At 43.8% G+C, this 27,683-nt stretch overlaps 2 protein-coding genes across 2 annotated transcripts in view; one reads left to right on the plus strand and one right to left on the minus strand.

The window, feature by feature from the left end:
• Nucleotides 1-27,683, minus strand: part of LOC128689204 (uncharacterized) — a 520,741-nt gene that overhangs the window by 436,376 nt on the left and 56,682 nt on the right. The gene's annotated exons all lie outside the window — the stretch shown is intronic.
• The window catches only part of LOC128689371 (G-protein coupled receptor dmsr-1), a 129,271-nt gene that overhangs the window by 63,051 nt on the left and 38,537 nt on the right, over nt 1-27,683 (plus strand). The window contains exons 3-4 of the mRNA XM_053777576.2: nt 7,798-7,994; nt 8,300-8,480. Coding sequence (XP_053633551.1) covers nt 7,798-7,994; nt 8,300-8,480 — 378 coding nt within the window. The remainder of the gene's footprint in view (nt 1-7,797; nt 7,995-8,299; nt 8,481-27,683) is intronic.

Genomic DNA, 27,683 nt, shown 5'->3' on the forward strand with positions numbered 1-27,683 from the left:
TCCGATATTCTCTGCATAACAAGCGGCTTTCTATATAGCATGTCACTGAGGTCAGCTATGATCTACATAAGTTGTAACATGTACGTGTAGAAAAACAGATTATTATTATTATTATTATTATTAATATTATTATTCATTTGAAAGAGACCATACTTCAAGAGACACCTTTTTCGATTTCCTGACAAAACAAAACACTCACTCCACACCTCACATTTCCCAAGCACTGCACAACCCTCAGGGGTTTAGCACTTCCCTGTGACTATAGCAATACTCCTGCCTGGCGTTCCATCTTAATCTATCAATCACCGTCGTCAGCACAGGCAGCCTGCATCATCCTTCCCATTTTCGCCAGCGTCTCAAGACTCTTCCGCCTTATCCGTCTCACCTTCATCACCTTCACCTGTACCATCACCTTCATCGTCACTTTTGTAGTCATCATCATCAGTATCATTACCGTTACCACAGCTAATGCTTTTGTCACCATCGAAGCTCCGAAATTATTCTAGCCCGAGTTGTTCCCTTGAACGGATCTACTTGGACTTCCTACTCATTTCTGCAACATTGCAAGCTTCTGATGATGTTGACTGCAACACGAAAGGCCTAGAGCTATCTTTCAACTCGCCACCGTGGTTGTTTTGCAACTTGTATCGCTTGTTCGCGATTTTCGCTTGTCCTATATGGCAAGATGAGCGTTGCTATTTAAGCCAAGATCGCAAGTTCTGCCTATTCGATACGACATTATATATATATATATATATATATATATATATATATATATATATATATATATATATATATATATATATATATATATATATATATATATATATATATATAGAGAAATTCCATATATATATTATATTATATATATATATTATATATGTATATATATATATATATATATATATATATATATATATATATATATATATATATATATATATATATATATTATTTTTTTTTTTTTTTATCACACTGGCCGATTCCCACCAAGGCAGGGTGGCCCGAAAAAGAAAAACTTTCACCATCATTCACTCCATCACTGTCTTGCCAGAAGGGTGCTTTACACTACAGTTTTTAAACTGCAACATTAACACCCCTCCTCCAGAGTGCAGGCACTGTACTTCCCATCTCCAGGACTCAAGTCCGGCCTGCCGGTTTCCCTGAACCCCTTCATAAATGTTACTTTGCTCAAACTCCAACAGCACGTCAAGTATTAAAAACCATTTGTCTCCATTCACTCCTATCAAACACGCTCACGCATGCCTGCTGGAAGTCCAAGCCTCTCGCACACAAAACCTCCTTTACCCCCTCCCTCCAACCTTTCCTAGACCGACCCCTACCCCGCCTTCCTTCCACTACAGACTGATACACTCTTGAAATCACTCTGTTTCGCTCCATTCTCTCTACATGCCCGAACCACCTCAACAACCCTTCCTCAGTCCTCTGGACAACAGTTTTGGTAATCCCGCACCTCCTCCTAACTTCCAAACTACGAATTCTCTGCATTATATTCACACCACACATTGCCCTCAGACATGACATCTCCACTGCCTCCAGCCTTCCCCTCGCTGCAACATTCATCACCCATGCTTCACACCCATATAAGAGCGTTGGTAAAACTATACTCTCATACATTCCCCTCTTCGCCTCCAAGGACAAAGTTCTTTGTCTCCAGACTCCTAAGTGCACCACTCACCCTTTTCCCCTCATCAATTCTATGATTCACCTCATCTTTCATAGACCCATCCACATTCACCTCCTCCATACTCTCTCCCTCAAATATATATATATATATATATATATATATATATATATATATATATATATATATATATATATATATATATATATATATATATATATATATATATATATATATATGTCGTGCCGAATATGTAAAACTTGCGATTTTGGCTTAAATAGCAACGCTCATCTTGCCATATAAGACAAGCGAAAATTTGTGTATGCAGTAATTTCGCAAAAATCATTCTGAACCTAACGGAAAAAATATATTTCATTGTGTTTGTTTAGTATTAAATTATTGTAAACGTATCTAAAATATATTTAATTGGATTATGCTAAAATAAATTAAGCTTGTTATAATAAGGTTAGGTAAGTTTTCTAAGATTCTTTTGGTGCAAAATTATAAATTTTTACATTAACATTAATGAAAAATATATATCTTTAAACGTACAAGAAAAAATGTCCGAAAGGACTTAATTTTAAATGAGTTCTTGCGAATTGGCAAGTTTTACATATTCGGCACGACATATATATATATACTGGTATACAATGAGCTGAGGGTAGCGTTGGAGGGACGCCAGCGAGGGAAGACCATCAGTGGACCAATTCGGTCACCTCTACACATAATACTGTCCAGGATAATTACTTGAAGTGCACGCTGTGCCTGGGGACACATTTAGGCACTCATGGTGCCAGGCATTGTTTACAACCGTCCAGCTGTGTGTTTGCTTGAGTTGTCTCTGGGTGGATCTCTGCGCCTCGTATGCGGGTGATTCTGTGTGTATGTGGGTGTTTCTGTGTATGTGTTTGGTGGTGAGAGTGAGAGAAGTGGTGGGGGCGGCAGTAGTTATAGTGGTGGTATTGGTGATAGTGGTGGTGGTGCTGGTGATATGGTGGTATTGGTGATAGTAGTGGTGGTCCTGGTGATAGTGGTGGTATTGGTGATAGTGGTGGTGGTCCTGGTGATAGTGGTGGTATTGGTGATAGTGGTGGTGGTGCTGGTGATAGTGGTGGTGGTGCTGGTGATAGTGGTGGTGGTGCTGGTGATAGTGGTGGTAGTGCTGGTGATAGTGGTGGTGGTGCTGGTGATAGTGGTGGTGGTGCTGGTGATAGTGGTGGTGGTGCTGGTGATAGTGGTGGTGGTGCTGGTGATAGTGGTGGTGGTGCTGGTGATAGTGGTGGTGGTGCTGGTGATAGTGGTGGTGGTGCTGGTGATAGTGGTGGTGGTGCTGGTGATAGTGGTGGTGGTGCTGGTGATAGTGGTGGTGGTGCTGGTGATAGTGGTGGTGGTGCTGGTGATAGTGGTGGTGGTGGTGCTGGTGATAGTGGTGGTAGTGCTGGTGATAGTGGTGGTGGTGCTGGTGATAGTGGTGGTGGTGCTGGTGATAGTGGTGGTGGTGCTGGTGATAGTGGTGGTGGTGCTGGTGATAGTGGTGGTAGTGCTGGTGATAGTGGTGGTGGTGCTGGTGATGGCCACTTCATATTCCCTGGATATCAAGTTTTGGTTCTTGCTGATCTATCTGGCTGTTTAGTCTCCGGACGGTTACTAATCATATATATTTTTTGTACACGCATACAATTAGTTTCCAGGAGTGATTAGCTTTGTTCAGATACCTTGTGTTTGCTTACTAAGTTGTTTAGTTCATTGCTGTGTCTGTGTGTGTGTGTGTGCTTGAATGTATCGTGTTTATTTAAATTTCAGTTCTGTGTGTGTTTGGATGTGTTTTCATATGTCTTCTGTGTGTTTGGATGCATCGTGTTTATTTAAGTTTCAGTTGTGTGTGTGTTTGGATGTGTTTTCTTATGCCTTCTGTGTGTTTGGATGTATCGTGTTTATATGAGTTTCAGTTCTGTGTGTGTTTGGATGGGTGGTGTTTAAGTTTCAGTCTGTGTGTGTTTTCTTATTTCTTCTGTGTGTTTGGATGTATCGTGTTTATTTAAGTTTCAGTTCTATGTGTGTTTGGATGTGTTTTCTTATTTCCTCTGTGTTTGGATGCATCGTCTTCATTTAAGTTTCAGTTCTGTGTGTGTTTGGATGTGTTTTCTTATTTCCTCTGTGTTTGGATGCATCGTCTTCATTTAAGTTTCAGTTCTATGTGTGTTTGGATGTGTTTTCTTATTTCCTCTGTGTGTTTGGATGCATCGTCTTCATTTAAGTTTCAGTTCTGTGTGTGTTTGGATGTATCGTGTTTAAGTTTCAGTTCTGTATGTGTTTTCTTATTTCTTCTGTGTGTTTGGATGCATCGTGTTTATTTAGGTTTCAGTTCTATGTGTGTTTGGATGTGTTTTCTTATTTCTTCTGTGTGTTTGGATGTATCTTGTCCACTTACCCTGGCTGTTTAACTCGTCTGTGTCTGTGTGTGTTATACAGTACGGATGACATATCTATTTGTTCTATTATCCTGGGAATAATACGGATGGTATTTCTTACCATATGTTGTATTTCCCTGGTAATAATACGGAAGATATATCTAGCAATGTCTTGTATGATGTATTATCCTCGGAATAGTGAGGATGATATATATCTAACAACGTGTTGTATTATCCTAAGAATAGTGCGGATGATATATCTAGCAATATGCAGTATTATCCTGATAAATAATGCGGGTGATATATCGAACAATGTGTTGTATTATGCTGATAAATAATGCGGATGATATATATAAGAATGTGTTGTATTATCCTGGGGTGTTGAAGAATGATACAGTTCCCTCGAATGAGAACGATATTCCGCAAACGGAAAATCTCATTCTACTCGGAGGCATCTGCACACAAATTATAATTTGTGTGCAGATGTTTGAGAGCGTTTTTCTGTCTGTTTCCCCTGTCTGTTTCCCCTGTCTGTCTGTTTCCTTGCGTTGAGAAAGCAAGAGAGAGATATGAAACAGTAAATGGGATTCTGAAAGATGAACTACATGCAACATCGAAGGTAACCTTGAATAATTCGTCACATAATCATGAACAATTATTATAATCAAGGGGGAGCGCTAAACCCATAGAATTATGCAGCGCCTGTGGGGGGGGGTGATGTTGAAGGTATTCAAGATTAATTCAGGGAACTAGAGCACAGATCCAATTCCCTAGATCAAGAGCCCCTCACCAACGTCAAGGAACCTTCCTTGAGGTGCATCATGGACAATACACGAAGAATCCGCACATAAGAGAGAGGAGCTTACGACGACGTTTCAGTCCGACTTAGACCAGTTAGAGTCACACTGACACAAGAGTGAGGGAGCCAGTATATATAGGCGAGGGGGGGATACCGTCGGTATCAATACCAGTCACGGTATTGTGCTTTTTGTTCTTCGTCATGGATAAAAAAAGTAAGAGTAACAATAGGACCTATAATTTGCGATAACTGTGGAAAAACAAACAGGAATATTGCTTCAATAACCAGCACAGTTTTCAGCTCTGCTGAAGATTGAGACACTTGTGCGACATTTGTTAATATTTATTGAGGAAACGCTTCGCCAGTCAGTGACTTCTACAGTCCAATACAGAGAAGAACAGTGGAAGTTGAGGGAGAAATTTGAGGTAATCAGTCCCTCAGTCGATGTGCTCACTCCATCTCAAGACTGATAGACTGAACACATCGACTCCAGACTGAGGGACTGATTACTTCAAACTTCTCATCTTCCACCGTTCTTCTCTGTGTTAGACTGAAGAAGTCTAAACCGCTACGTCACAGCTCTATATGTACAGCTGAGCAAAATACCAACATTACCAGGCCGCCAAATTTCCTATTTTTATATCTTGAATTTGACAAATTAAATCTAAAACAAATGGCAGCCTTGACATATTAAGATACTCTGAGAAGCCGAACATTAACAAATCAAACAGACCAGACGAACTGCCTGCTAAAATTATAATAAAATGTCGATAACAAATCGCGTACACATTAAGGGAAATGCTTAATAAAGTATTAGAAGAAGGCAAGGTCCGAACGACTGGAAAATGCCAACTGTTACCCCAACGTTCAAAAAGGGAGTAAACGCCTCCGTGGCCTGGTCCATTACCAGGCCTCGCCGTGGATCAAAGCCTGATCAGCAAGACACTGAATGCCAACAGCATTTTGTGTTCTCAGACAGTCACTCATCCAAGTACTAACAGCATTTTGTGTTCTCAGGCAGTCACTCATCCAAGTACTAACCAAATCCAACTCTGCTTAGCTTCGCTGATGGGACGGGAAGCAGTGCAGTCAACGTGGTATGTACCCTCAACTATCGTCCCATCAGAGAAACATTTTCTTTTGTAAACAAGAGACAAGATTGTCAATTTTCTGGAACATAATTCAATAACCGAAAATCAACATTGATATCGCAATAGAAGATCATGCCTGACAAACCGAAAATTCTTTAATTGTATGTATTAATAACCTGGCCAGAAAAAGTCCCAACAGACACAGCATATATCTGTATTTGCAAAAGTCATTCTATAAAGCACCTTATCCAAGCTTGTACATAGTAAGGTATACCATAACGGCAAGATGAAGAATTAGATACATGTTGATAAATTAGACATGTGCAACTCTTGGGTATCTTTATTGAGGAAACGTTTCGCCACACAGTGGCTTCATCAGTCCATACATAGGAGAAACTTGAAGAACAGGAGGAGAATGAGGTAATCAGTCCCTCAACCTTGAGTCGATGTGTTCAGTCCATCAATCTTGAGTAGAATACGGCAGATGAGCGGAGAAGCAGCTTATAAACCGTATGGCAGGAGAGGTGCAGCAGTCATAGGTGGTGTTACATTTGTTCAATGTGGAAGTACGTTGTGCCCAAGAATTAGGCAAGCGAAGAATTCCTAAGTATTAAGATCCCAAGAAGTTGCAGTGTCTGACAGGTTTGTAGATGAATGGTTCAGAGAACCATTCATCTACAATGGATGAATGGTTCAGAGAACCATTCATCTACAAATTAGATACATGTGCAACATCTGGGAATCTTGATTAGGACATAATGGGAAGACAGTAAAACTGTATACAGAAGATGAGGTAATCAGTCCCTCAGTCTTGGACTTAATAATAATCTTTATTTCTATATGTACTAAGTATACAGGCGTAGCTAACATCAGTGATATACTACTGTATAGAAAGCCCCTTATTACACGAAGCATTTCGGGCAAATTAGGTCAATTTTGTCCCCACGATGAGACCCACACCAGTCAACTAACACCCAGGTACCTACTTTACTGATAGGTGAACAGGGACAGCAGGTGTCTTAAGGAAACTCGTCCTAATGTTTCAACGCGTACCGGGAATCGAACCAGGGACTTCAGTGTGTGAGCTGAATGCGCTAGCAATTGAAGTGTCTTCACGATTTCGATACTTGTCACCAACTCCAAGGCTGACGGACTGATTACCTCATCTTTTGTGTATAGTTCTACTGTCTTCCAATTACAGCATAAGAACAGAAGAACACTGCAGCAGGCCTACTGGCCCATACTAGGCAGGTCCTTCTCAAACCCAAACCCACTAAATAAAAAATATTTACCCAACCCAATAAAGATACCCAGATGTTGCACATGTGTCTAATTCCTCACTGAAGATTCCTGACACCAAAATAAAAGGTCAGACACCACACAAGGACTATCAGTTGACTATGAGGCACCCACGGTATAATAATAGTAATACTGGAAGAAGAGAAAGTGTTGATGGTAGTCACAGCAATAGTAACCAGTTCAGTTTTCAACTATCCCGTAAATGTTCACTGATATTTTTCTTATTATGTCTTTTATCTCTGTCCAGCCAGCAAGCTGGAAGTGAAGGGTGGGGAGAGAGCCTTCTGCTCTATCCTAATCTCAACTATCAAGAGAAAAACTAAAGGTCGCTAGGATGTTATTTATCTTTCACAGAAGATATAGACCGTAGGGTGTCCTTCTCTCTCTCTCTCTCTCTCTCTCTCTCTCTCTCTCTCTCTCTCTCTCTCTCTCTCTCTCTCTCTCTCTCTCTCTCTCTCTCTCTCTCTTTAACAACTTTAGTAAAATTTATATTGGCTCCCCGATCCAACATCTACCTCCTTGTTCTCCCTCATTCTCTCTCTCTTTCCACAGGTGACGCACACGATAGCCATCTGCCTGACAATAACGCTAGCAGTGTGGCGATACATTGCTATATGTAAGCCCCATCTCAACCTGTTTCTGTGTACGCTGCCTCGAGCCCGCATCGCCGTGGTGGTCGCCTACATCGTGTCTCCGGTACTCTCAGTGCCCAACTATCTTATGTACTCCATACGACAGCGGCACGACAGGTGAGAGAGAGAGAGAGAGAGAGAGAGAGAGAGAGAGAGAGAGAGAGAGAGAGAGAGAGAGAGAGAGAGAGAGAGAGAGAGAGAGAGAGAGAGATTACAATACCCCTGCTATCCGTCTTTCCCATGTACTCGTGTGGAATTAACTTCTGCTATTTGTCTACCCCATGTCCTCGCGTGGAATTAACCTCTGCTATCCATTTTACCCATGTCCTCGCGTGGAATTAACCTCTGCTATCTATTTTTTCCCATGTACTCGTGCGGACTATACCCGTCCTTCTCACGTACTCCTCCTCCACCACCACCAGACACAGCAACTCGTCCCTGTACCACGTGGACTTCAGTGAGAGAGCCCAGGCATCCAACAGCCTCTTACAGAGTATACACTTCTGGTTCCATAGCGTCCTCATCAAGATCATCCCCTGCCTCCTTCTTACCTATTTCATCTACCACATTATCAGCGCTATGTATACCGCCAAGAGGCGCAAGGTAATTATTATTAATGTTATTATTAGTAGTAGTAATAGCAGGAATAGTAGAAGTACTATTATTATTTTTATTATTATTATTAATACTCTTGTTTTGATAGTAGAGACAGAAACACTTCACTGGTAGGCCAACACCGCGCTGATCTGTGAAGAGCTGGCCGGGCAACAGCTCTGTATTAGAGCTAGAGTTTGTCACGGTTAAAGCTGGCTCTACATCTGCGCTGTTTCTTCATTACTGCCTTTAATGTTAGCCCTGATTGCTGGAACACACTCTACTGCTTAATAAAAATGTCCCTTACGGGCATTAAAGCCATTGATCTGATATTTTTTTATGTCGAAGGAAAGGTCAATGTTCCCGTGTGGTTCATAAGGTCACTGCTACTGCGCTGTCCACAGGATGTCACTGATATTGTGTCGTTCACGGGATGCCACTGCTATTGCATCGTTCATAGAATGTCACTGCAACTGCATTAGCCATAGGATTTCACTGTTATTGCATCGTCCATAGGATATGGTTACTGGTCGCATATCGTTCAGAGGATACGGTCATTGCTACTGTATCCCCCACCAGGATAAGGTTATTGTTCCTGCATTATCCAAAGGACAACCACCTTGAAAATCCCTCGAAGCATCTCAGTCTTTGAAAATTATTCAAAACAGTTCAGACCTTAAGGCGTATTAGGCAGTTTGTGACACGGGGACACACTGCATCGTCTTACTGTTATCACTACAAATGTCAAAGACTATTACGTAAATACTTTTGAGAATATTGATATTAATTATTTTTACTTTCCACACACAAATACACACACACATTATATATATATATATATATATATATATATATATATATATATATATATATATATATATATATATATATATATATATATATATAAGGTTGGTGGATGAGTTTGGAGGGAGAGAGTATGGAGGAAGTGAATGTATTCAGATATTTAGGAGTGGACGTGTCAGCAGATGGGTCTATGAAGGATGAGGTGAATCATAGAATTTATGAGGGGAAAAGGGAGAGTGGTGCACTGAGGAGTCTGTGGAGACAAAGAGCTTTGTCCATGGAAGCAAAGAGGGGAATGTATGAGAGTATAGTTATACCAGCGCTCTTATATGGGTGTGAAGCATGGGTGGTGAATATTGCAACAAGGAGAAGGCAGGAGGCAGTGGAGATGTCATGTCTGAGGGCAATGTGTGTGTGAATATTATGCAGAGAATTCGTAGTTTGGAAATTAGGAGGAGGTGCGGGATTACCAAAACTAATATCAAGAGGGCTGAGGAGGGGTTCTTGAGGTGGTTCGGGCATGTAGAAAGAATGGAACAAAATAGAATTTCGAGTGTATAAATCTACAGTGGATGGAAAGCGGGGTAGGGGTAGGCCAAGGAAAGCTTGGAGGGAGGGGGTAAAGGTTTTGTGTACGAGGGCCTTGGGCTTTCAGCAAGCATGCGTCAGCTTGTTTGGTAGGAGTGAATGGAGACAAATGGTTTTTAGGACTTGACGTGCTGTTGGAGTGTGAGCAAGGTAACATTTATGAAGGAATTCAGGGAAACCGGCAGGCCGGACTTGAGTCCTGGAGATGGGAAGTACAGTGTCTGCACTCTGAAGGAGGGGTGTTAATGTTGCAGTTTTATAACTGTAGTGTAAGCGTGCCTCTGGCAAGACAGTGATGGAGTGAATATATATATATATATATATATATATATATATATATATATATATATATATATATATATATATATATATATATATATATATATATATATATATGTCGTGCCGAATATGTAAAACTGGTCAATTAGCAAGAACTCATTTAAAATTAAGTCCTTTCTAAAATTTTCTCTTATACGTTTAAAGATATATTTTTTTCATTAATGCTGATGTAAAAAATTTTAATTTTGCGCCAAAAGGAACTTAGAAAACTTACCTAACCTTATTATAACAAGCGCAATTTATTTTAGCCTAACCCAACTAAATATATTTCAGATTTGTTTACAATAATTTAATACTAAACACAGTGAAATATATTTTTTTCGTTAGGTTCAGAATGATTTTGGCGAAATTATTGCATACGCAAATTTTCACTTGTCCTATATGGCAAGATGAGCGTTGCTATTTAAGCCAAGATCGCAAGTTCTGCCTATTCGGTACGACATATATATACATATATATATATATATATATATATATATATATATATATATATATATATATATATATATATATAGATAGATAGATAGATAGATAGATAGATAGATAGATAGAGAGAGAGAGAGATACTCTACTATACATATGACTCAGCACACAGTGTATTGTAGGCTTGATCCTCAGTCTGCTAACTACAAAGAACAATGGCAATTAATTGTAAAGCAAATCACTGACATCTGGAGAAAGAAAAATCTGGTTCATCTGCCTGGAGTTGCCATGGAAACCTCTCATCTCTGTGTTGATGCTTCTCCTCCTGCCGAAGACCTCGTCAGTTGTAGATACCGCTAGTCTTAGTCCACTACCCACTCTGTAGTTCTTACATTTATAGTAGTTACATTTGTAGGTGTTACATTTGTAGTCGTTACACTTATAGTCGTAACATTTGTAGTTACATTTGTAGTCGTCACATTTGTAGTCGTTATATTTGTAGTCGTTATATTTGAAGTGGTTACATTTGTAGTCGTTACATTTGTAGTCGTCACATTTGTAGTCGTCACATTTGTAGTCGTTATATTTGCAGCCGTCACATTTGTAGTCGTTATATTTGTAGTCGTTATATCTGAAGTGGTTACATTTGCAGCCGTCACATTTGTAGCCGTCACATTTGTAGTCGTTATATTTGTAGTCGTTATATTTGCAGCCGTCACATTTGTAGTCGTCACATTTGTAATTGTTACATTTGTAGTCGTTATATTTATAGTCGTTATATCTGAAGTGGTTACATTTGTAGTCGTCACATTTGTAGTCGTTATATTTATAGTCGTTATATCTGAAGTGGTTACATTTGTAGTCATCACATTTGTAGTCGTCACATTTGTAATTGTTACATTTGTAGTCGTCACATTTGTAGTCGTTATATTTATAGTCGTTATATCTGAAGTGGTTACATTTGTAGTCGTCACATTTGTAGTCGTTATATTTATAGTCGTTATATCTGAAGTGGTTACATTTGTAGTCGTCACATTTGTAGTCGTCACATTTGTAGTCGTCACATTTGAATAAAATTTTTGGAACTGACACCTGGGGACAGATTTTTGTAGTTACTTCCATTATTTAGACTATTTTAGTCACCCCATTAGGGAAACCACTTCAGTCACCCCATTAGGGAGAGTATTTTAACCACCACCATTTAGGAGACTATTTTAGTCACCCCCATTAGGGAGATAAGTTCTTTGCAGTTAACATCTGGTTTGGTCGACGACTTTGTAGACGACACCTTTGTTGTCAACGTTCGTACAGACACTGGTGCACCTTTGTGTGTACACAATATTTTTTTCTATTTCTGTGTAACGTGAATTTGAATATTGAGAGCGTAAGTGATTGTAAATGAGCACCAGGGAGCGTAAGTGATTGTAAATGAGCACCAGGGAGTGTAAGTGATTGTAAATGAGCACCAGGGAGTGTAAGTGATTGTAAATGAGCACCAGGGAGTGTGATTGTAAATGAGCACCAGGGAGTGTAAGTGATTGTAAATGAGCACCGGGAGTGTAAGTGATTGTAAATGAGCACCAGGGAGTGTAAGTGATTGTAAATGAGCACCAGGGAGTGTGATTGTAAATGAGCACCAGGGAGTGTAAGTGATTGTAAATGAGCACCGGGAGTGTAAGTGATTGTAAATGAGCACCGGGGAGTGTAAGTGATTGTAAATGAGCACCAGGGAGTGTAAGTGATTGTAAATGAGCACCAGGGAGTGTGATTGTAAATGAGCACCAGGGAGTGTAAGTGATTGTAAATGAGCACCGGGAGTGTAAGTGATTGTAAATGAGCACCAGGGAGTGTAAGTGATTGTAAATGAGCACCAGGGAGTGTAAGTGATTGTAAATGAGCACCAGGGAGTGTGATTGTAAATGAGCACCAGGGAGTGTAAGTGATTGTAAATGAGCACCGGGAGTGTAAGTGATTGTAAATGAGCACCAGGGAGTGTAAGTGATTGTAAATGAGCACCAGGGAGTGTGATTGTAAATGAGCACCAGGGAGTGTAAGTGATTGTAAATGAGCACCGGGAGTGTAAGTGATTGTAAATGAGCACCAGGGAGTGTAAGTGATTGTAAATGAGCACCAGGGAGTGTAAGTGATTGTAAATGAGCACCGGGAGTGTGATTGTAAATGAGCACCAGGGAGTGTAAGTGATTGTAAATGAGCACCAGGGAGTGTGATTGTAAATGAGCACCAGGGAGTGTGATTGTAAATGAGCACCAGGGAGCGTAAGTGATTGTAAATGACCACCAGGGAGTGTGATTGTAAATGAGCACCAGGGAGTGTGATTGTAAATGAGCACCAGGGAGTGTGATTGTAAATGAGCACCAGGGAGTGTAAGTGATTGTAAATGAGCACCGGGAGTGTGATTGTAAATGAGCACCAGGGAGTGTAAGTGATTGTAAATGAGCACCAGGGAGTGTGATTGTAAATGAGCACCAGGGAGCGTAAGTGATTGTAAATGACCACCAGGGAGTGTGATTGTAAATGAGCACCAGGGAGTGTGATTGTAAATGAGCACCAGGGAGTGTAAGTGATTGTAAATGAGCACCAGGGAGTGTAAGTGATTGTAAATGAGCACCAGGGAGTGTGATTGTAAATGAGCACCAGGGAGTGTAAGTGATTGTAAATGAGCACCAGGGGGTGTAAGTGATTGTAAATGAGCACCAGGGAGTGTGATTGTAAATGAGCACCAGGGAGTGTAAGTGATTGTAAATGAGCACCAGGGAGTGTGATTGTAAATGAGCACCAGGGAGTGTAAGTGATTGTAAATGAGCACCAGGGAGTGTAAGTGATTGTAAATGAGCACCAGGGAGTGTAAGTGATTGTAAATGAGCACCAGGGAGTGTAAGTGATTGTAAATGAGCACCAGGGAGTGTAAGTGATTGTAAATGAGCGCCAAAGTGCATGAGTGCCAATGAGTGTAAATGAGTGCCAGTGAGTGTAAATGATTCCAAATGAGTGCCAATGAGTATGAGTGCCAGTGAGTGAGACTGAGTACCAATGAGTGCCAGTGAGTGTAAATGAGTGCTAATGAGAGCGAAAATTAATGTAAGAGCGTAGATTAAGAGCGTAAATTAATGTAAGAGCGTAAATTCCTCCCCCAGGGTAAGGGGAGGAATCCACCTACCCTGGGGGAAAGAGTTCCCCAACCCTGGGGAAGAGGGAGAGAAGTCCCCCAACCCTGGGAGATAAGGGGGGAGGAGTCCCTACAACCCTGGAGAAAGAAGGGGAGGGGTCCCTCCAACCCAGGGAGAAGAGGGGAGGGGGTCCCCCAACCCAGGGAGAAGAGGGGAAGGAATCTCTCTTCCCCTCTCCCTTACGTATCCATCTCTCTTTACTCCCATTCCTCCTTCCCTTTCCCTCTCTATTTCCCTTTCCCTCCTCATTTCTCCGCCTTCCCCTCCCTATTTCTCCTTCCCCTTCCCTCCCCATTTCCACTTCCCTCCCCCTCCCTATTTCCCCTCCTCGTCCCCATTTCCACATCCCCTCTCCTTTTCCCCTTCCCTGCCTCATATCCCTTTCCCCTCCCCATTTTCCTTCCCCTCTCCGTTTCCTTTCCCCTCCCCCACCTCCCTCCCCTCCCACTTCCCCCTCCCCTCCCACTTCCCCCTCCCCTCCCTCTTCTACTTAGTTATGTGGTGAAGAAAAATGTTGTTATATTTTTATTAAAGAAACTGATTATATTTTTACAAAGCTGAAGAAAAATATTTTTGTGAGAGAAAGTGTGTGTGTGTGTTTTGTGGTTGCAGGGGTCGAGTCACAGCTCCTGGCCCCGCCTCTTCGCTGATTACTACTAGGTCCTCTCTCTCCCTGCCCCATGAGCTTTATCATACCTCGCCTTAAAACTATGTATGGTTCCCGCCTCCACCACATCACTTTCTAGGCTATTCCACGGCTTGACTACTCTATGACTGAAGAAATACTTCCTAACATCCCTTTGATTCATCTGAGTCTTCAACTTCCAATTGTGACCTCTTGTGTCTGTGTCCCGTCTCTGGAACATCCCGTCTTTGTCCACCTTGTCTATTCCGCGCAGTATTTTATATGTCGTTATCATGTCTCCCCTAACCCTCCTGTCCTCCAGTGTTGTCAGGCCGAATTCCCTCAACCTTTCTTCGTAGGACAATCCCCGTAGCTCTGGGACTAGTCTTGTTGCAAACCTTTGCACTTTCTCTAATATCTTGACGTGCTTGACTAGGTGTGGATTCCAAACTGGTGCTGCATACTCCAGTATGGGCCTGACGTAAATGGTATACAGAGTCTTAAACGAATCCTTACTGAGGTATCGGAACGCTATCCGTAGGTTTGCCAGGCGCCCGTATGCTGCAGCAGTTATCTGATTGATGTGCGCCTCAGGAGATATGCTCGGTGTTATACTCACTCCCAGATCTTTTTCCTTGAGTGAGGTTTGCAGTCTTTGGCCATCTAAACTATATTGTGTCTGCGGTCTTCTTTGCCCTTCCCCAATCTTCATGACTTTGCATTTAGCAGGGTTAAATTCAAGGAGCCAGTTGCTGGACCAGGCTTGTAGCCTGTCCAGGTCTCTTTGTAGTCCTGCCTGATCCTCATCCGATTTGATTCTTCTCATTAACTTCACATCATCTGCAAACAAGGACACTTCTGAGTCTATCCCTTCCGTTATGTCGTTCACATATACCAAGAACAGCACAGGTCCTAGGACTGACCCCTGTGGAACCCCGCTTGTCACAGGCGCCCACTCTGACACCTCGTCGCGTACCATGACTCGTTGTTGCCTCCCTGTCAGGTATTCTCTGATCCATTGCAGTGCCTTTCCTGTTATGTGTGCCTGATCCTCTAGCTTTTGCAGTAACCTCTTGTGAGGAACTGTGTCGAAGGCCTTCTTGCAGTCCAAAAATATGCAGTCGATCCACCCCTCTCTCTGTCTTACTTCTGTCACCTTGTCATAAAACTAATAGGTTTGTGACAAAGGATTTTCCTTCCCTGAAACCGTGCTGGTTGTCAATTATACACTTGTTTCTTTCCAGGTACTCCACCACTCTCCTCCTGATGATCTTCTCCATGACCTTGCATACTATACACGTTAGTGATACAGGTCTGTAGTTTAGTGCCTCATGTCTGTCTCCCTTTTTAAAAATTGGGACTAAATTTGCCATCTTCCATACCTCAGGGAGTTGCCCAGTTTCAAATGATGTGTTGAAGATCTTTGTTAATGGCACACACAATATCTGCTCCCTCTTTAAGGACCCACGGAGAGATGTTGTCTGGTCCCACCGCCTTTGAGGTGTCAAGTTCGCATAGCAGCTTCTTCACTTCCTCCTTAGTTATATGTACCTCATTCAGCACTTTCTGGTGTACTCCCCTGTTCTGATTTCCTGGAGTCCTACTGGTTTCCACTGTAAATACTTCTTTAAATCTCGTGTTGAGCTCCTGACATACCTCTCGGTCGTTTCTTGTGAATTCCCCATCACCCTTCCTCAGTCTGATTACCTAGTCCTTGACTGTTGTTTTCCTCCTGATGTGGCTGTACAACAGCTTCGGGTCAGTCTTGACTTTCGATGCTATGTCATTTTCATATTGTCGCTGAGCCTCCCTTCTTATCTGTGCATATTCGTTTCTGGCTCTTCGGCTGATTTCTTTATTTTCCTGACTTCTCTGTCTTCTGTACCTTTTCCATTCTCTAGTACACCTAGTTTTTGCCTCCCTACACCTTTGGGTGAACCAAGGACTCGTTCTGTTCTTCCCATTATTTCTGTTTCCCTTGGGAACAAACCACTCCTCTGTCTCCTTGCATTTTGTTGCTACATAGTCCATCATTTCTTGTACTGGTTTTCCTGTCAGTTCCCTCTCCCACTGAATGTCATGAAGGAAGTTCCTCATGCCTGAGTAGTTCCCCCTTTTGTAGTTTGGTTTTTCCCAGCCTATTCCTGCTACTCTCTCCACTTGGAGCTCAACTATGTAGTCGAAGCACAGAACCACATGATCACTAGCTCCCAGGGGCCTTTCATACATGATACCCTCGATGTCCGAACTACTCATGGTGAATACAAGGTCCAGCCTTGCTGGTTCATCCTCTCCTCTCTCTCTGGTAGTGTCTCTAACATGTTCATACATGAGGTTTTCCAGTACCACATCCATCATCTTGGCTCTCCATGTTTCGGGACCCCCATGGGGCTCCAGGTTTTCCCAGTCAATCTCCTTGTGATTGAAATCACCCATAACTAGTAACTTTGCTCCCCCCATATGTGCTCTCCTGGCCACCTCGGCTAGTGTGTCGATCATTGCTCTGTTGCTCTCATCGTATTCTTCTCTTGGCCTCCTGCAGTTCTGTGGTGGGCTGTACATTACTGCAATTATCACCTTATGTCCCTCAGACTGGATTGTTCCTACTAAGTAGTCCCTTTCGCCCGTGCCATCCATTCCTTCATTTTCTCAAAACCCCACTGGTTTTTAATGAGCAGTGCAACTCCTCCTCCCCCTCTCCTCCCTCTGTCTTTCCTGAGGATTTGATATCCAGATGGAAAGATTGAATGTTATTATTATTCTGGCGAGTTTTGTTTCTGTGAGTGCTATTATGTCTGGGGATGTCTCTTTGATTCTTTCGTGCCACTCATCATACTTGTTTGTTATTCCATCTGCATTTGTATACCACACCTTCAACTTCTTTTCTAAGACTGTGGTCTGGGAGGTATATTGGGGTTGGGGAAGTGGGAGACCTGGTAAGGAACTATGGGTTGTTGCTGTGGGGGTGGAGTTTGTAATGTAGTGGGTGGGGGCATTGGATGTGGCATGGGTGTTTTGATTTAGAGTGTTTGGTTGCACTGGGGTTGACCTGGTTGGGAGGCTTCTATAGGAAGTTGTGAGGGAGGCTGTATTTGATTTTCTTCCTGGGTCTGGGATCTCCTGTCTGTCTTCTCCATCCCCTCTCTTTCCTCCTTTCGCCTTTGTACCATCTCTCTCAGTTTCTGCCTTTCTTCTTGTGTTCTGTCGCGGTCGAGATACACCTTCCTGTATGCCGGCATGTCCCTTAATCGTGCTTTCTCCTGCAGGATCCTGGTCCGAGTCGCTTCTGCCTTGAAGGTCACTCTCACTGGCCGGGTTCTTTTTTTTACAAACCCCCCTATTCTCCGAAAATTTTCCAGCTGGGTCATGTCGTCTTCTCCTATTGCTTTCATGATGCTTTCAATTGCTTTTTTTCCCCCTTGTTTTCTTGCTTCGTATGTTTCCCCTTCAACTTCCTGGAGCCCATACACAAAGACTGACCTCACCCTTTCATTCTCCCACTGCATATCCCTGTGTATCCCCTCATTTAATTTGGTTTCCTCCACTGCAGCTTTCCTTTCATCAGTTTCACTGGCTAATGTACTTGGGCTCAGTGGCCTGTCATTTTCCCTTCTCGGCTTTCCTTGGGCTCTGTTGTCTGTTAGGGCCTCCACATAAAGCTTAGCTCTTTCATTTGCTACAGTCTCCTCTGATAGAGCTTCTCCATGCAGTGTGTGTGTGTGTGTGTGTGTGTGTGTGTGTGTGTGTGTGTGTGTGTGTGTGTGTGTGTGTGTGTGTGTGTGTACTCGCCTAGTTGTACTCACCTAGTTGAGGTTGCGGGGGTCGAGTCCGAGCTCCTGGCCCCGCCTCTTCACTGATTGCTACTAGGTCACTCTCCCTGAGCCGTGAGCTTTATCATACCTCTGCTTAAAGCTATGTATGGATCCTGCCTCCACTACATCGCTTCCCAAACTATTCCACTTACTGCCTACTCTGTGGCTGAAGAAATACTTCCTAACATCCCTGTGATTCATCTGTGTCTTCAACTTCCAACTGTGTCCCCTTGTTACTGTGTCCAATCTCTGGAACATCCTGTCTTTGTCCACCTTGTCAATTCCTCTCAGTATTTTGAATGTCGTTATCATGTCCCCCCTATCTCTCCTGTCCTCCAGTGTCGTCAGGTTGATTTCCCTTAACCTCTCCTCGTAGGACATACCTCTTAGCTCTGGGACTAGTCTTGTTGCAAACCTTTGCACTTTCTCTAGTTTCTTCACGTGCTTGGCTAGGTGTGGGTTCCAAACTGGTGCCGCATACTCCAATATGGGCCTAACGTACACGGTGTACAGGGTCCTGAATGATTCCTTATTAAGATGTCGGAATGCTGTTCTGAGGTTTGCTAGGCGCCCATATGCTGCAGCAGTTATTTGGTTGATGTGCGCTTCAGGAGATGTGCCTGGTGTTATACTCACCCCAAGATCTTTTTCCTTGAGTGAGGTTTGTAGTCTCTGACCCCCTAGACTGTACTCTGTCTGCGGCCTTCTTTGCCCTTCCCCAATCTTCATGACTTTGCACTTGGTGGGATTGAACTCCAGGAGCCAATTGTTGGACCAGGTCTGCAGCCTGTCCAGATCCCTTTGTAGTTCTGCCTGGTCTTCGATCGAGTGAATTCTTCTCATCAACTTCACGTCATCTGCAAACAGGGACACCTCAGAGTCTATTCCTTCCGTCATGTCGTTCACAAATACCAGAAACAGCACTGGTCATAGGACTGACCCCTGCGGGACCCCGCTGGTCACAGGTGCCCACTCTGACACCTCGCCACGTACCATGACTCGCTGCTGTCTTCCTGACAAGTATTCCCTGATCCATTGTAGTGCCTTCCCTGTTATCCCTGCTTGGTCCTCCAGTTTTTGCACCAATCTCTTGTGTGGGACTGTGTCAAACGCCTTCTTGCAGTCCAAGAAAATGCAATCCACCCACCCCTCTCTCTCTTGTCTTACTGCTGTCACCATGTCATAGAACTCCAGTAGGCTTGTGACACAGGATTTCCCGTCCCTGAAACCATGTTGGCTGCTGTTGATGAGATCGTTCCTTTCTAGGTGTTCCACCACTCTTCTCCTGATAATCTTCTCCATGATTTTGCATACTGTACATGTCAGTGACACTGGTCTGTAGTTTAATGCTTCATGTCTGTCTCCTTTTTTAAAGATTGGGACTACATTTGCTGTCTTCCATGCCTCAGGCAATCTCCCTGTTTCGATAGATGTATTGAATATTGTTGTGTATGTATGTGTGTGTGTGTGTGTGTGCGCGTGTGTGCGTGTGCGTGTGCGTGTGCGTGTGCGTGTGCGTGTGCGTGTGTGTGTGTGTGTGTGTACTCGCCTAATTGTGGTTGCAGGGGTCGAGACTCAGCTCCTGGCCCCGCCTCTTCACTGATCGCTACTGGGTCCTCTCTCTGCTTCCTGAGCTTTGTCATACCTCTTCTTAAAACTATGTATGGTTCCTGCCTCCACTACTTCACTTGCTAGGCTATTCCACTTGCTGACAACTCTATGACTGAAGAAATACTTCCTAACGTCCCTCTGACTCGTCTGAGTCTTCAGCTTCCAGTTGTGACCCCTTGTTCTATCTAGGCTGGAATATTGCTGCACTCTAACAGCACCTTTCAAGGCAGGTGAAATTGCCGACCTAGAAAATGTACAGAGAACTTTCACGGCGCGCATAACGGAGATAAAACACCTCAATTACTGGGAGCGCTTGAGGTTTCTAAACCTGTATTCCCTGGAACGCAGGAGGGAGAGATACATGATTATATACACCTGGAAAATCCTAGAGGGACTAGTACCGAACTTGCACACGAAAATCACTCACTACGAAAGCAAAAGACTTGGCAGACGATGCACCATCCCCCCAATGAAAAGCAGGGGTGTCACTAGCACGTTAAGAGACCATACAATAAGTGTCAGGGGCCCGAGACTGTTCAACTGCCTCCCAGCACACATAAGGGGGATTACCAACAGACCCCTGGCAGTCTTCAAGCTGGCACTGGACAAGCACCTAAAGTCAGTTCCTGATCAGCCGGGCTGTGGCTCGTACGTTGGTTTGCGTGCAGCCAGCAGCAACAGCCTGGTTGATCAGGCGCTGATCCACCAGGAGGCCTGGTCACAGACCGGGCCGCGGGGGCATTGACCCCCGAAACTCTCTCCAGGTAAAACTCCAGGTTGTCCCTGTGTCCCCTCTCTGGAACATCCTATTTCTGTCCACCTTGTCTATTCCCCGCAGTATCTTGTATGTCGTTATCATGTCTCCCCTGACCCTTCTGTCCTCCAGTGTCGTCAGTCCGATTTCCCTTAACCTTTCCTCGTACGACATTCCCTTGAGCTCTGGGACTAGCCTTGTTGCAAACCTTTGTACTTCCTCTAACTTCCTGACGTGCTTGACCAGGTGTGGGTTCCAGACTGGTGCTGCATACTGTGTGTGTGTGTGTGTGTGTGTGTGTGTGTGTGTGTGTGTGTGTGTGTGTGTGTGTGTACTCGCGCACCTATCCCCGAGGGAGGGTCGAGTCACAGCTCCTGGCACCACCACTTACCTAAAAGGTACAATCAACTGACGTACTTGTGTCGTGGTTGCTTGACCTAGATTCAGTAATTAGGTTTATTTAGGTACAGGTACACATAAACACAGCTACACAAACTATCATTCATAGTAACATGTGTAAATTACCTGGGATAACCCAAAAGAAACCTTAGACAAAGTAATTTATTTCCATTGGTCTCCTTGACTTATATAGATACATCATAACATCTACATGGAACACAGACTAACACTAATCATATCACACTAATTTAACACTAACCATAGCACCTTAACACTAACCATACCACACTAATTTAACACTAACCATAGCAAGTTAACACTAACCATACCACACTAATTTAACACTAACCATAGCAAGTTAACACTAACAATAGCACACTAACTTAACACTAACCATAACTTACTGGAGCGAGAGATACAAGAGGAAGCAATTAACTACAGTGAGAAATGTAAGAGGAAATGTAGACTAAATCTAGTGGAAAAAGTAAAGGAACGTTAGGCACAGTAAGAGAACATAGTGTCAGACTCCGTTGTGCAAGACTGTTCAACCTGACACAAAGTGAATGACAGAAATATCGCTGGAGTAAATATAGAAGTTTTGCAAGGCGGAAACTGGCCAACCATCTCCTGCAAGTGATAGTTACGTGGGCCTGCGGGAGACTAGTATCAACAGCCTGGTTGACCAGGTGGTCAACAATGAAACCTGACCCCCCCGGTTAGGGTGCGAGGGCAGAACAACCAATCACAGGTCGGAGCCCTGTCGTATCTAGTGTTGAAGCTGTGTATGGAATTTGCCTTCACAGTAGAGATGTATCGGATGTGAAAATTTAGATATCCGAGGATGTGTATGAGGACGTCTTACTCATTTTGCGGATGCGGATGAGGATGCGGATGCGGATATCCGATACATCTCTACTGCACAGCTTCAACCTCTCATTCCACTTTCATCATCCTTACACAGTGAAGCAGCGTGTAAGATGGGACTTGCACGTGTGTTACTAGGGTTATCAAAAGCTTATTCCTTGGGTAGCACTGAAAATGGGTTGGGCAAATATTTTTGTTAGTGGGTTTGGGCTTGAGAAGAACCTGCCTAGTATGGGCCAGCAGACATGTTGCAGCGCTCCTCCTTTCTTATGTTCTTAAATCATTCGGTGTACACATCCTACAACTTTTCGACTGTATCTATCATGAGAGACACATATCGACTCTTTCGACCCTGAGAGAGAGCCATCCCGACTCTTTCGACCCTGAGAGAGAGCCATCCCGACTCTTTCGACCCTGAGAGAGAGCCATCCCGACTCTTTCGACCCTGAGAGAAGCATTGAACCATCTCATATAAAATAGCACTCAGCTGGACTCTTGGCTTAGTGTCTCTCCTAATAGTTGACAGCAGCTCTCGTAAGGCAGAGAGCTCTTGGGATTACAGGACTGGGTAAATGGAGTGAGCTCAGAGTGCCTCCAATACAGCGTCTCTCCTGTCTTCCCATTGGCACTAACGTAGACCTCCGAAAAAGCGGAGAGCCGAGGCGAGATAAAAACCACAACACCGTTGCTGGCACAATTCACAACCCTCGATACCGTGGCTGGAACAATTCGTAACCAACACAATATCGTGGCTGGAACAATTCACAACCAACACACAATACCGTGGCTGGAACAATTCACAACCAACCCACAATACCGTGGCTGGAACAATTCACAACCAACCCACAATACCGTGGCTGGAAAAATTCACAACACACAATACCGTGGCTGGAACAATTCACAACACAATACCGTGGCTGGAACAATTCAAAACCAACACACAATACCGTGGCTGGAACATTTCACAACCAACCCACAATACCGTGGCTGGAACAATTCACAACCAACCCACAATACCGTGGCTGGAACAATTCACAATCAACCCACAATACCGTGGCTGGAACAATTCACAACCAACCCACAATACCGTGGCTGGAACAATACACAACCCACAATACCGTGGCTGGAATTCACAACCAACCCACAATACCGTGGCTGGAACAATTCACAACAATGCCGTGGCTGGAACAATTCAAAACCAACACACAATACCGTGGCTGGAACAATTCACAACCCACAATACCGTGGCTGGAACAATTCACAACACAATACCGTGGCTGGAACAATTCACAACCAACACACAATACCGTGGCTGGAACAATTCACAACCAACACACTACCGTGGCTGGAACAATTCACAACCAACACTACCGTGGCTGGAACAATTCACAACCAACACTACCGTGGCTGGAACAATTCACAACCAACCCACAATACCGTGGCTGGAACAATTCACAACCAACCCACAATACAGTGGCTGGAACAATTCACAACCCACAATACCGTATCTGGAACAATTCACAACCCACAATACCGTATCTGGAACAATTCACAACCCACAATACCGTATCTGGAACAATTCACAACCCACAATACCGTGGCTGGAACAATTCACAACCCACAATACCGTGGCTGGAACAATTCACAACCCACAATACCGTGGCTGGAACAATTCACAACCCACAATACCGTGGCTGGAACAATTCACAACCCACAATACAGTGGCTGGAACAATTCACAACCCACAATACAGTGGCTGGAACAATTCACAACCCACAATACAGTGGCTGGAACAATTCACAACCAACCCACAATACCGTGGCTGGAACAATACACAACCCACAATACCGTGGCTGGAATTCACAACCAACCCACAATACCGTGGCTGGAACAATTCACAACAATGCCGTGGCTGGAACAATTCAAAACCAACACACAATACCGTGGCTGGAACAATTCACAACCAACAATACCGTGGCTGGAACAATTCACAACCAACACACAATACCGTGGCTGGAACAATTCACAACACTACCGTGGCTGGAACAATTCACAACCAACACACTACCGTGGCTGCAACAATTCACAACCAACCCACAATACCGTGGCTGGAACAATTCACAACCAACCCACAATACCGTGGCTGGAACAATTCACAACCAACCCACAATACCGTGGCTGGAACAATTCACAACCCACAATACCGTATCTGGAACAATTCACAACCCACAATACCGTGGCTTGAACAATTCACAACCCACAATACCGTGGCTTGAACAATTCACAACCCACAATACCGTGGCTGGAACAATTCACAACCCACAATACCGTGGCTGGAACAATTCACAACCCACAATACCGTGGCTGGAACAATTCACAACCCACAATACAGTGGCTGGAACAATTCACAACCCACAATACAGTGGCTGGAACAATTCACAACCCACAATACAGTGGCTGGAACAATTCACAACCCACAATACCGTGGCTGGAATTCACAACCAACCCACAATACCGTGGCTGGAACAATTCACAACAATGCCGTGGCTGGAACAATTCACAACAATGCCGTGGCTGGAACAATTCAAAACCAACACACAATACCGTGGCTGGAACAATTCACAACCCACAATACCGTGGCTGGAACAATTCACAACCAACACTACCGTGGCTGGAACAATTCACAACACTACCGTGGCTGGAACAATTCACAACACTACCGTGGCTGGAACAATTCACAACCAACCCACAATACAGTGGCTGGAACAATTCACAACCCACAATACAGTGGCTGGAACAATTCACAACCCACAATACCGTGGCTGGAACAATTCACAACCCACAATACCGTGGCTGGAACAATTCACAACCCACAATACCGTGGCTGGAACAATTCACAACCCACAATACCGTGGCTGGAACAATTCACAACCCACAATACCGTGGCTGGAACAATTCACAACCCACAATACCGTGGCTGGAACAATTCACAACCCACAATACCGTGGCTGGAACAATTCACAACCCACAATACCGTGGCTGGAACAATTCACAACCCACAATACCGTGGCTGGAACAATTCACAACCCACAATACCGTGGCTGGAATTCACAACCAACCCACAATACCGTGGCTGGAACAATTCACAACAATACCGTGGCTGGAACAATTCACAACACAATTCCGTGGCTGGAACAATTCACAACCAACACACAATACCGTGGCTGGAACAATTCACAACACAATACCGTGGCTGGAACAATTCACAACACAATACCGTGGCTGGAACAATTCACAACACAATACCGTGGCTGGAACAATTCACAACCAACACACAATACCGTGGCTGGAACAATTCACAACACAATGCCGTGGATGGAACAATTCACAACCAACACACTACCGTGGCTGGAACAATTCACAACCAACCCACAATACCGTGGCTGGAACAATTCACAACCAACCCACAATACCGTATCTGGAACAATTCACAACCCACAATACCGTATCTGGAACAATTCACAACCCACAATACCGTGGCTGGAACAATTCACAACCCACAATACCGTGGCTGGAACAATTCACAACCCACAATACCGTGGCTGGAACAATTCACAACCCACAATACCGTGGCTGGAACAATTCACAACCCACAATACAGTGGCTGGAATTCACAACCAACCCACAATACCGTGGCTGGAACAATTCACAACAATACCGTGGCTGGAACAATTCACAACAATGCCGTGGCTGGAACAATTCAAAACCAACACACAATACCGTGGCTGGAACAATTCACAACCCACAATACCGTGGCTGGAACAATTCACAACACAATACCGTGGCTGGAACAATTCACAACCAACACACAATACCGTGGCTTTAACAATTCACAACACTACCGTGGCTGGAACAATTCACAACCAACACACTACCGTGGCTGGAACAATTCACAACCAACCCACAATACCGTGGCTGGAACAATTCACAACAATGCCGTGGCTGGAACAATTCAAAACCAACACACAATACCGTGGCTGGAACAATTCACAACCCACAATACCGTGGCTGGAACAATTCACAACACACTACCGTGGCTGGAACAATTCACAACACACTACCGTGGCTGGAACAATTCACAACACAATACCGTGGCTGGAACAATTCACAACCAACCCACAATACCGTGGCTGGAACAATTCACAACCAACCCACAATACCGTGGCTGGAACAATTCACAACCAACCCACAATACAGTGGCTGGAACAATTCACAACCCACAATACAGTGGCTGGAACAATTCACAACCCACAATACAGTGGCTGGAACAATTCACAACCCACAATACAGTGGCTGGAACAATTCACAACCCACAATACAGTGGCTGGAACAATTCACAACCCACAATACCGTGGCTGGAACAATTCACAACCCACAATACCGTGGCTGGAACAATTCACAAACCACAATACCGTGGCTGGAACAATTCACAACCCACAATACCGTGGCTGGAACAATTCACAACCCACAATACCGTGGCTGGAACAATTCACAACCCACAATACCGTGGCTGGAACAATTCACAACCCACAATACCGTGGCTGGAACAATTCACAACCCACAATACCGTGGCTGGAACAATTCACAACCCACAATACCGTGGCTGGAACAATTCACAACCCACAATACCGTGGCTGGAACAATTCACAACCCACAATACCGTGGCTGGAACAATTCACAACCCACAATACCGTGGCTGGAACAATTCACAACCCACAATACCGTGGCTGGAACAATTCACAACCCACAATACCGTGGCTGGAACAATTCACAACCCACAATACCGTGGCTGGAACAATTCACAACCCACAATACCGTGGCTGGAACAATTCACAACCCACAATACCGTGGCTGGAACAATTCACAACCCACAATACCGTGGCTGGAACAATTCACAACCCACAATACCGTGGCTGGAACAATTCACAACCCACAATACCGTGGCTGGAACAATTCACAACCCACAATACCGTGGCTGGAACAATTCACAACCCACAATACCGTGGCTGGAACAATTCACAACCCACAATACCGTGGCTGGAACAATTCACAACCCACAATACCGTGGCTGGAACAATTCACAACCCACAATACCGTGGCTGGAACAATTCACAACCCACAATACCGTGGCTGGAACAATTCACAACCCACAATACCGTGGCTGGAACAATTCACAACCAACCCACAATACCGTGGCTGGAACAATTCACAACCAACACACAATACCGTGGCTGGAACAATTCACAACCAACACACAATACCGTGGCTGGAACAATTCACAACCAACCCACAATACCGTGGCTGGAACAATTCACAACCAACCCACAATACCGTGGCTGGAACAATTCACAACCAACACACAATACCGTGGCTGGAACAATTCACAACCAACACACAATACCGTGTGTTGCGTACAGGGCCACTACTTAAGCCTGTTTAGCACTTTCTTGCAACAAATAAACAGGGTTGAATATCCTGTTCTAGATGAAATCGTTCAAGGTTTCAGTAGTAAACAATCACAATGTTTCTTTCCGGTTTTTTATTAAGTTTCTTAATAAACCATAGAAGGGTTTTATATTAACTTTAAAAAGGTCGCACCATAAAACAGAGTACTCATGAAATTTACACTTAAGTTCACTTAAAAGATAATACACAGTATTATCTTGATTATAGTACTGAACGGCTCTAGTATCATAACACCTTCTCTTCACATAATAACACTTTACTTAACTCAATCTAAATGAG

Source organism: Cherax quadricarinatus, chromosome 18 (assembly GCF_038502225.1).
Source record: "Cherax quadricarinatus isolate ZL_2023a chromosome 18, ASM3850222v1, whole genome shotgun sequence".
Taxonomy (NCBI): domain Eukaryota; kingdom Metazoa; phylum Arthropoda; class Malacostraca; order Decapoda; family Parastacidae; genus Cherax; species Cherax quadricarinatus.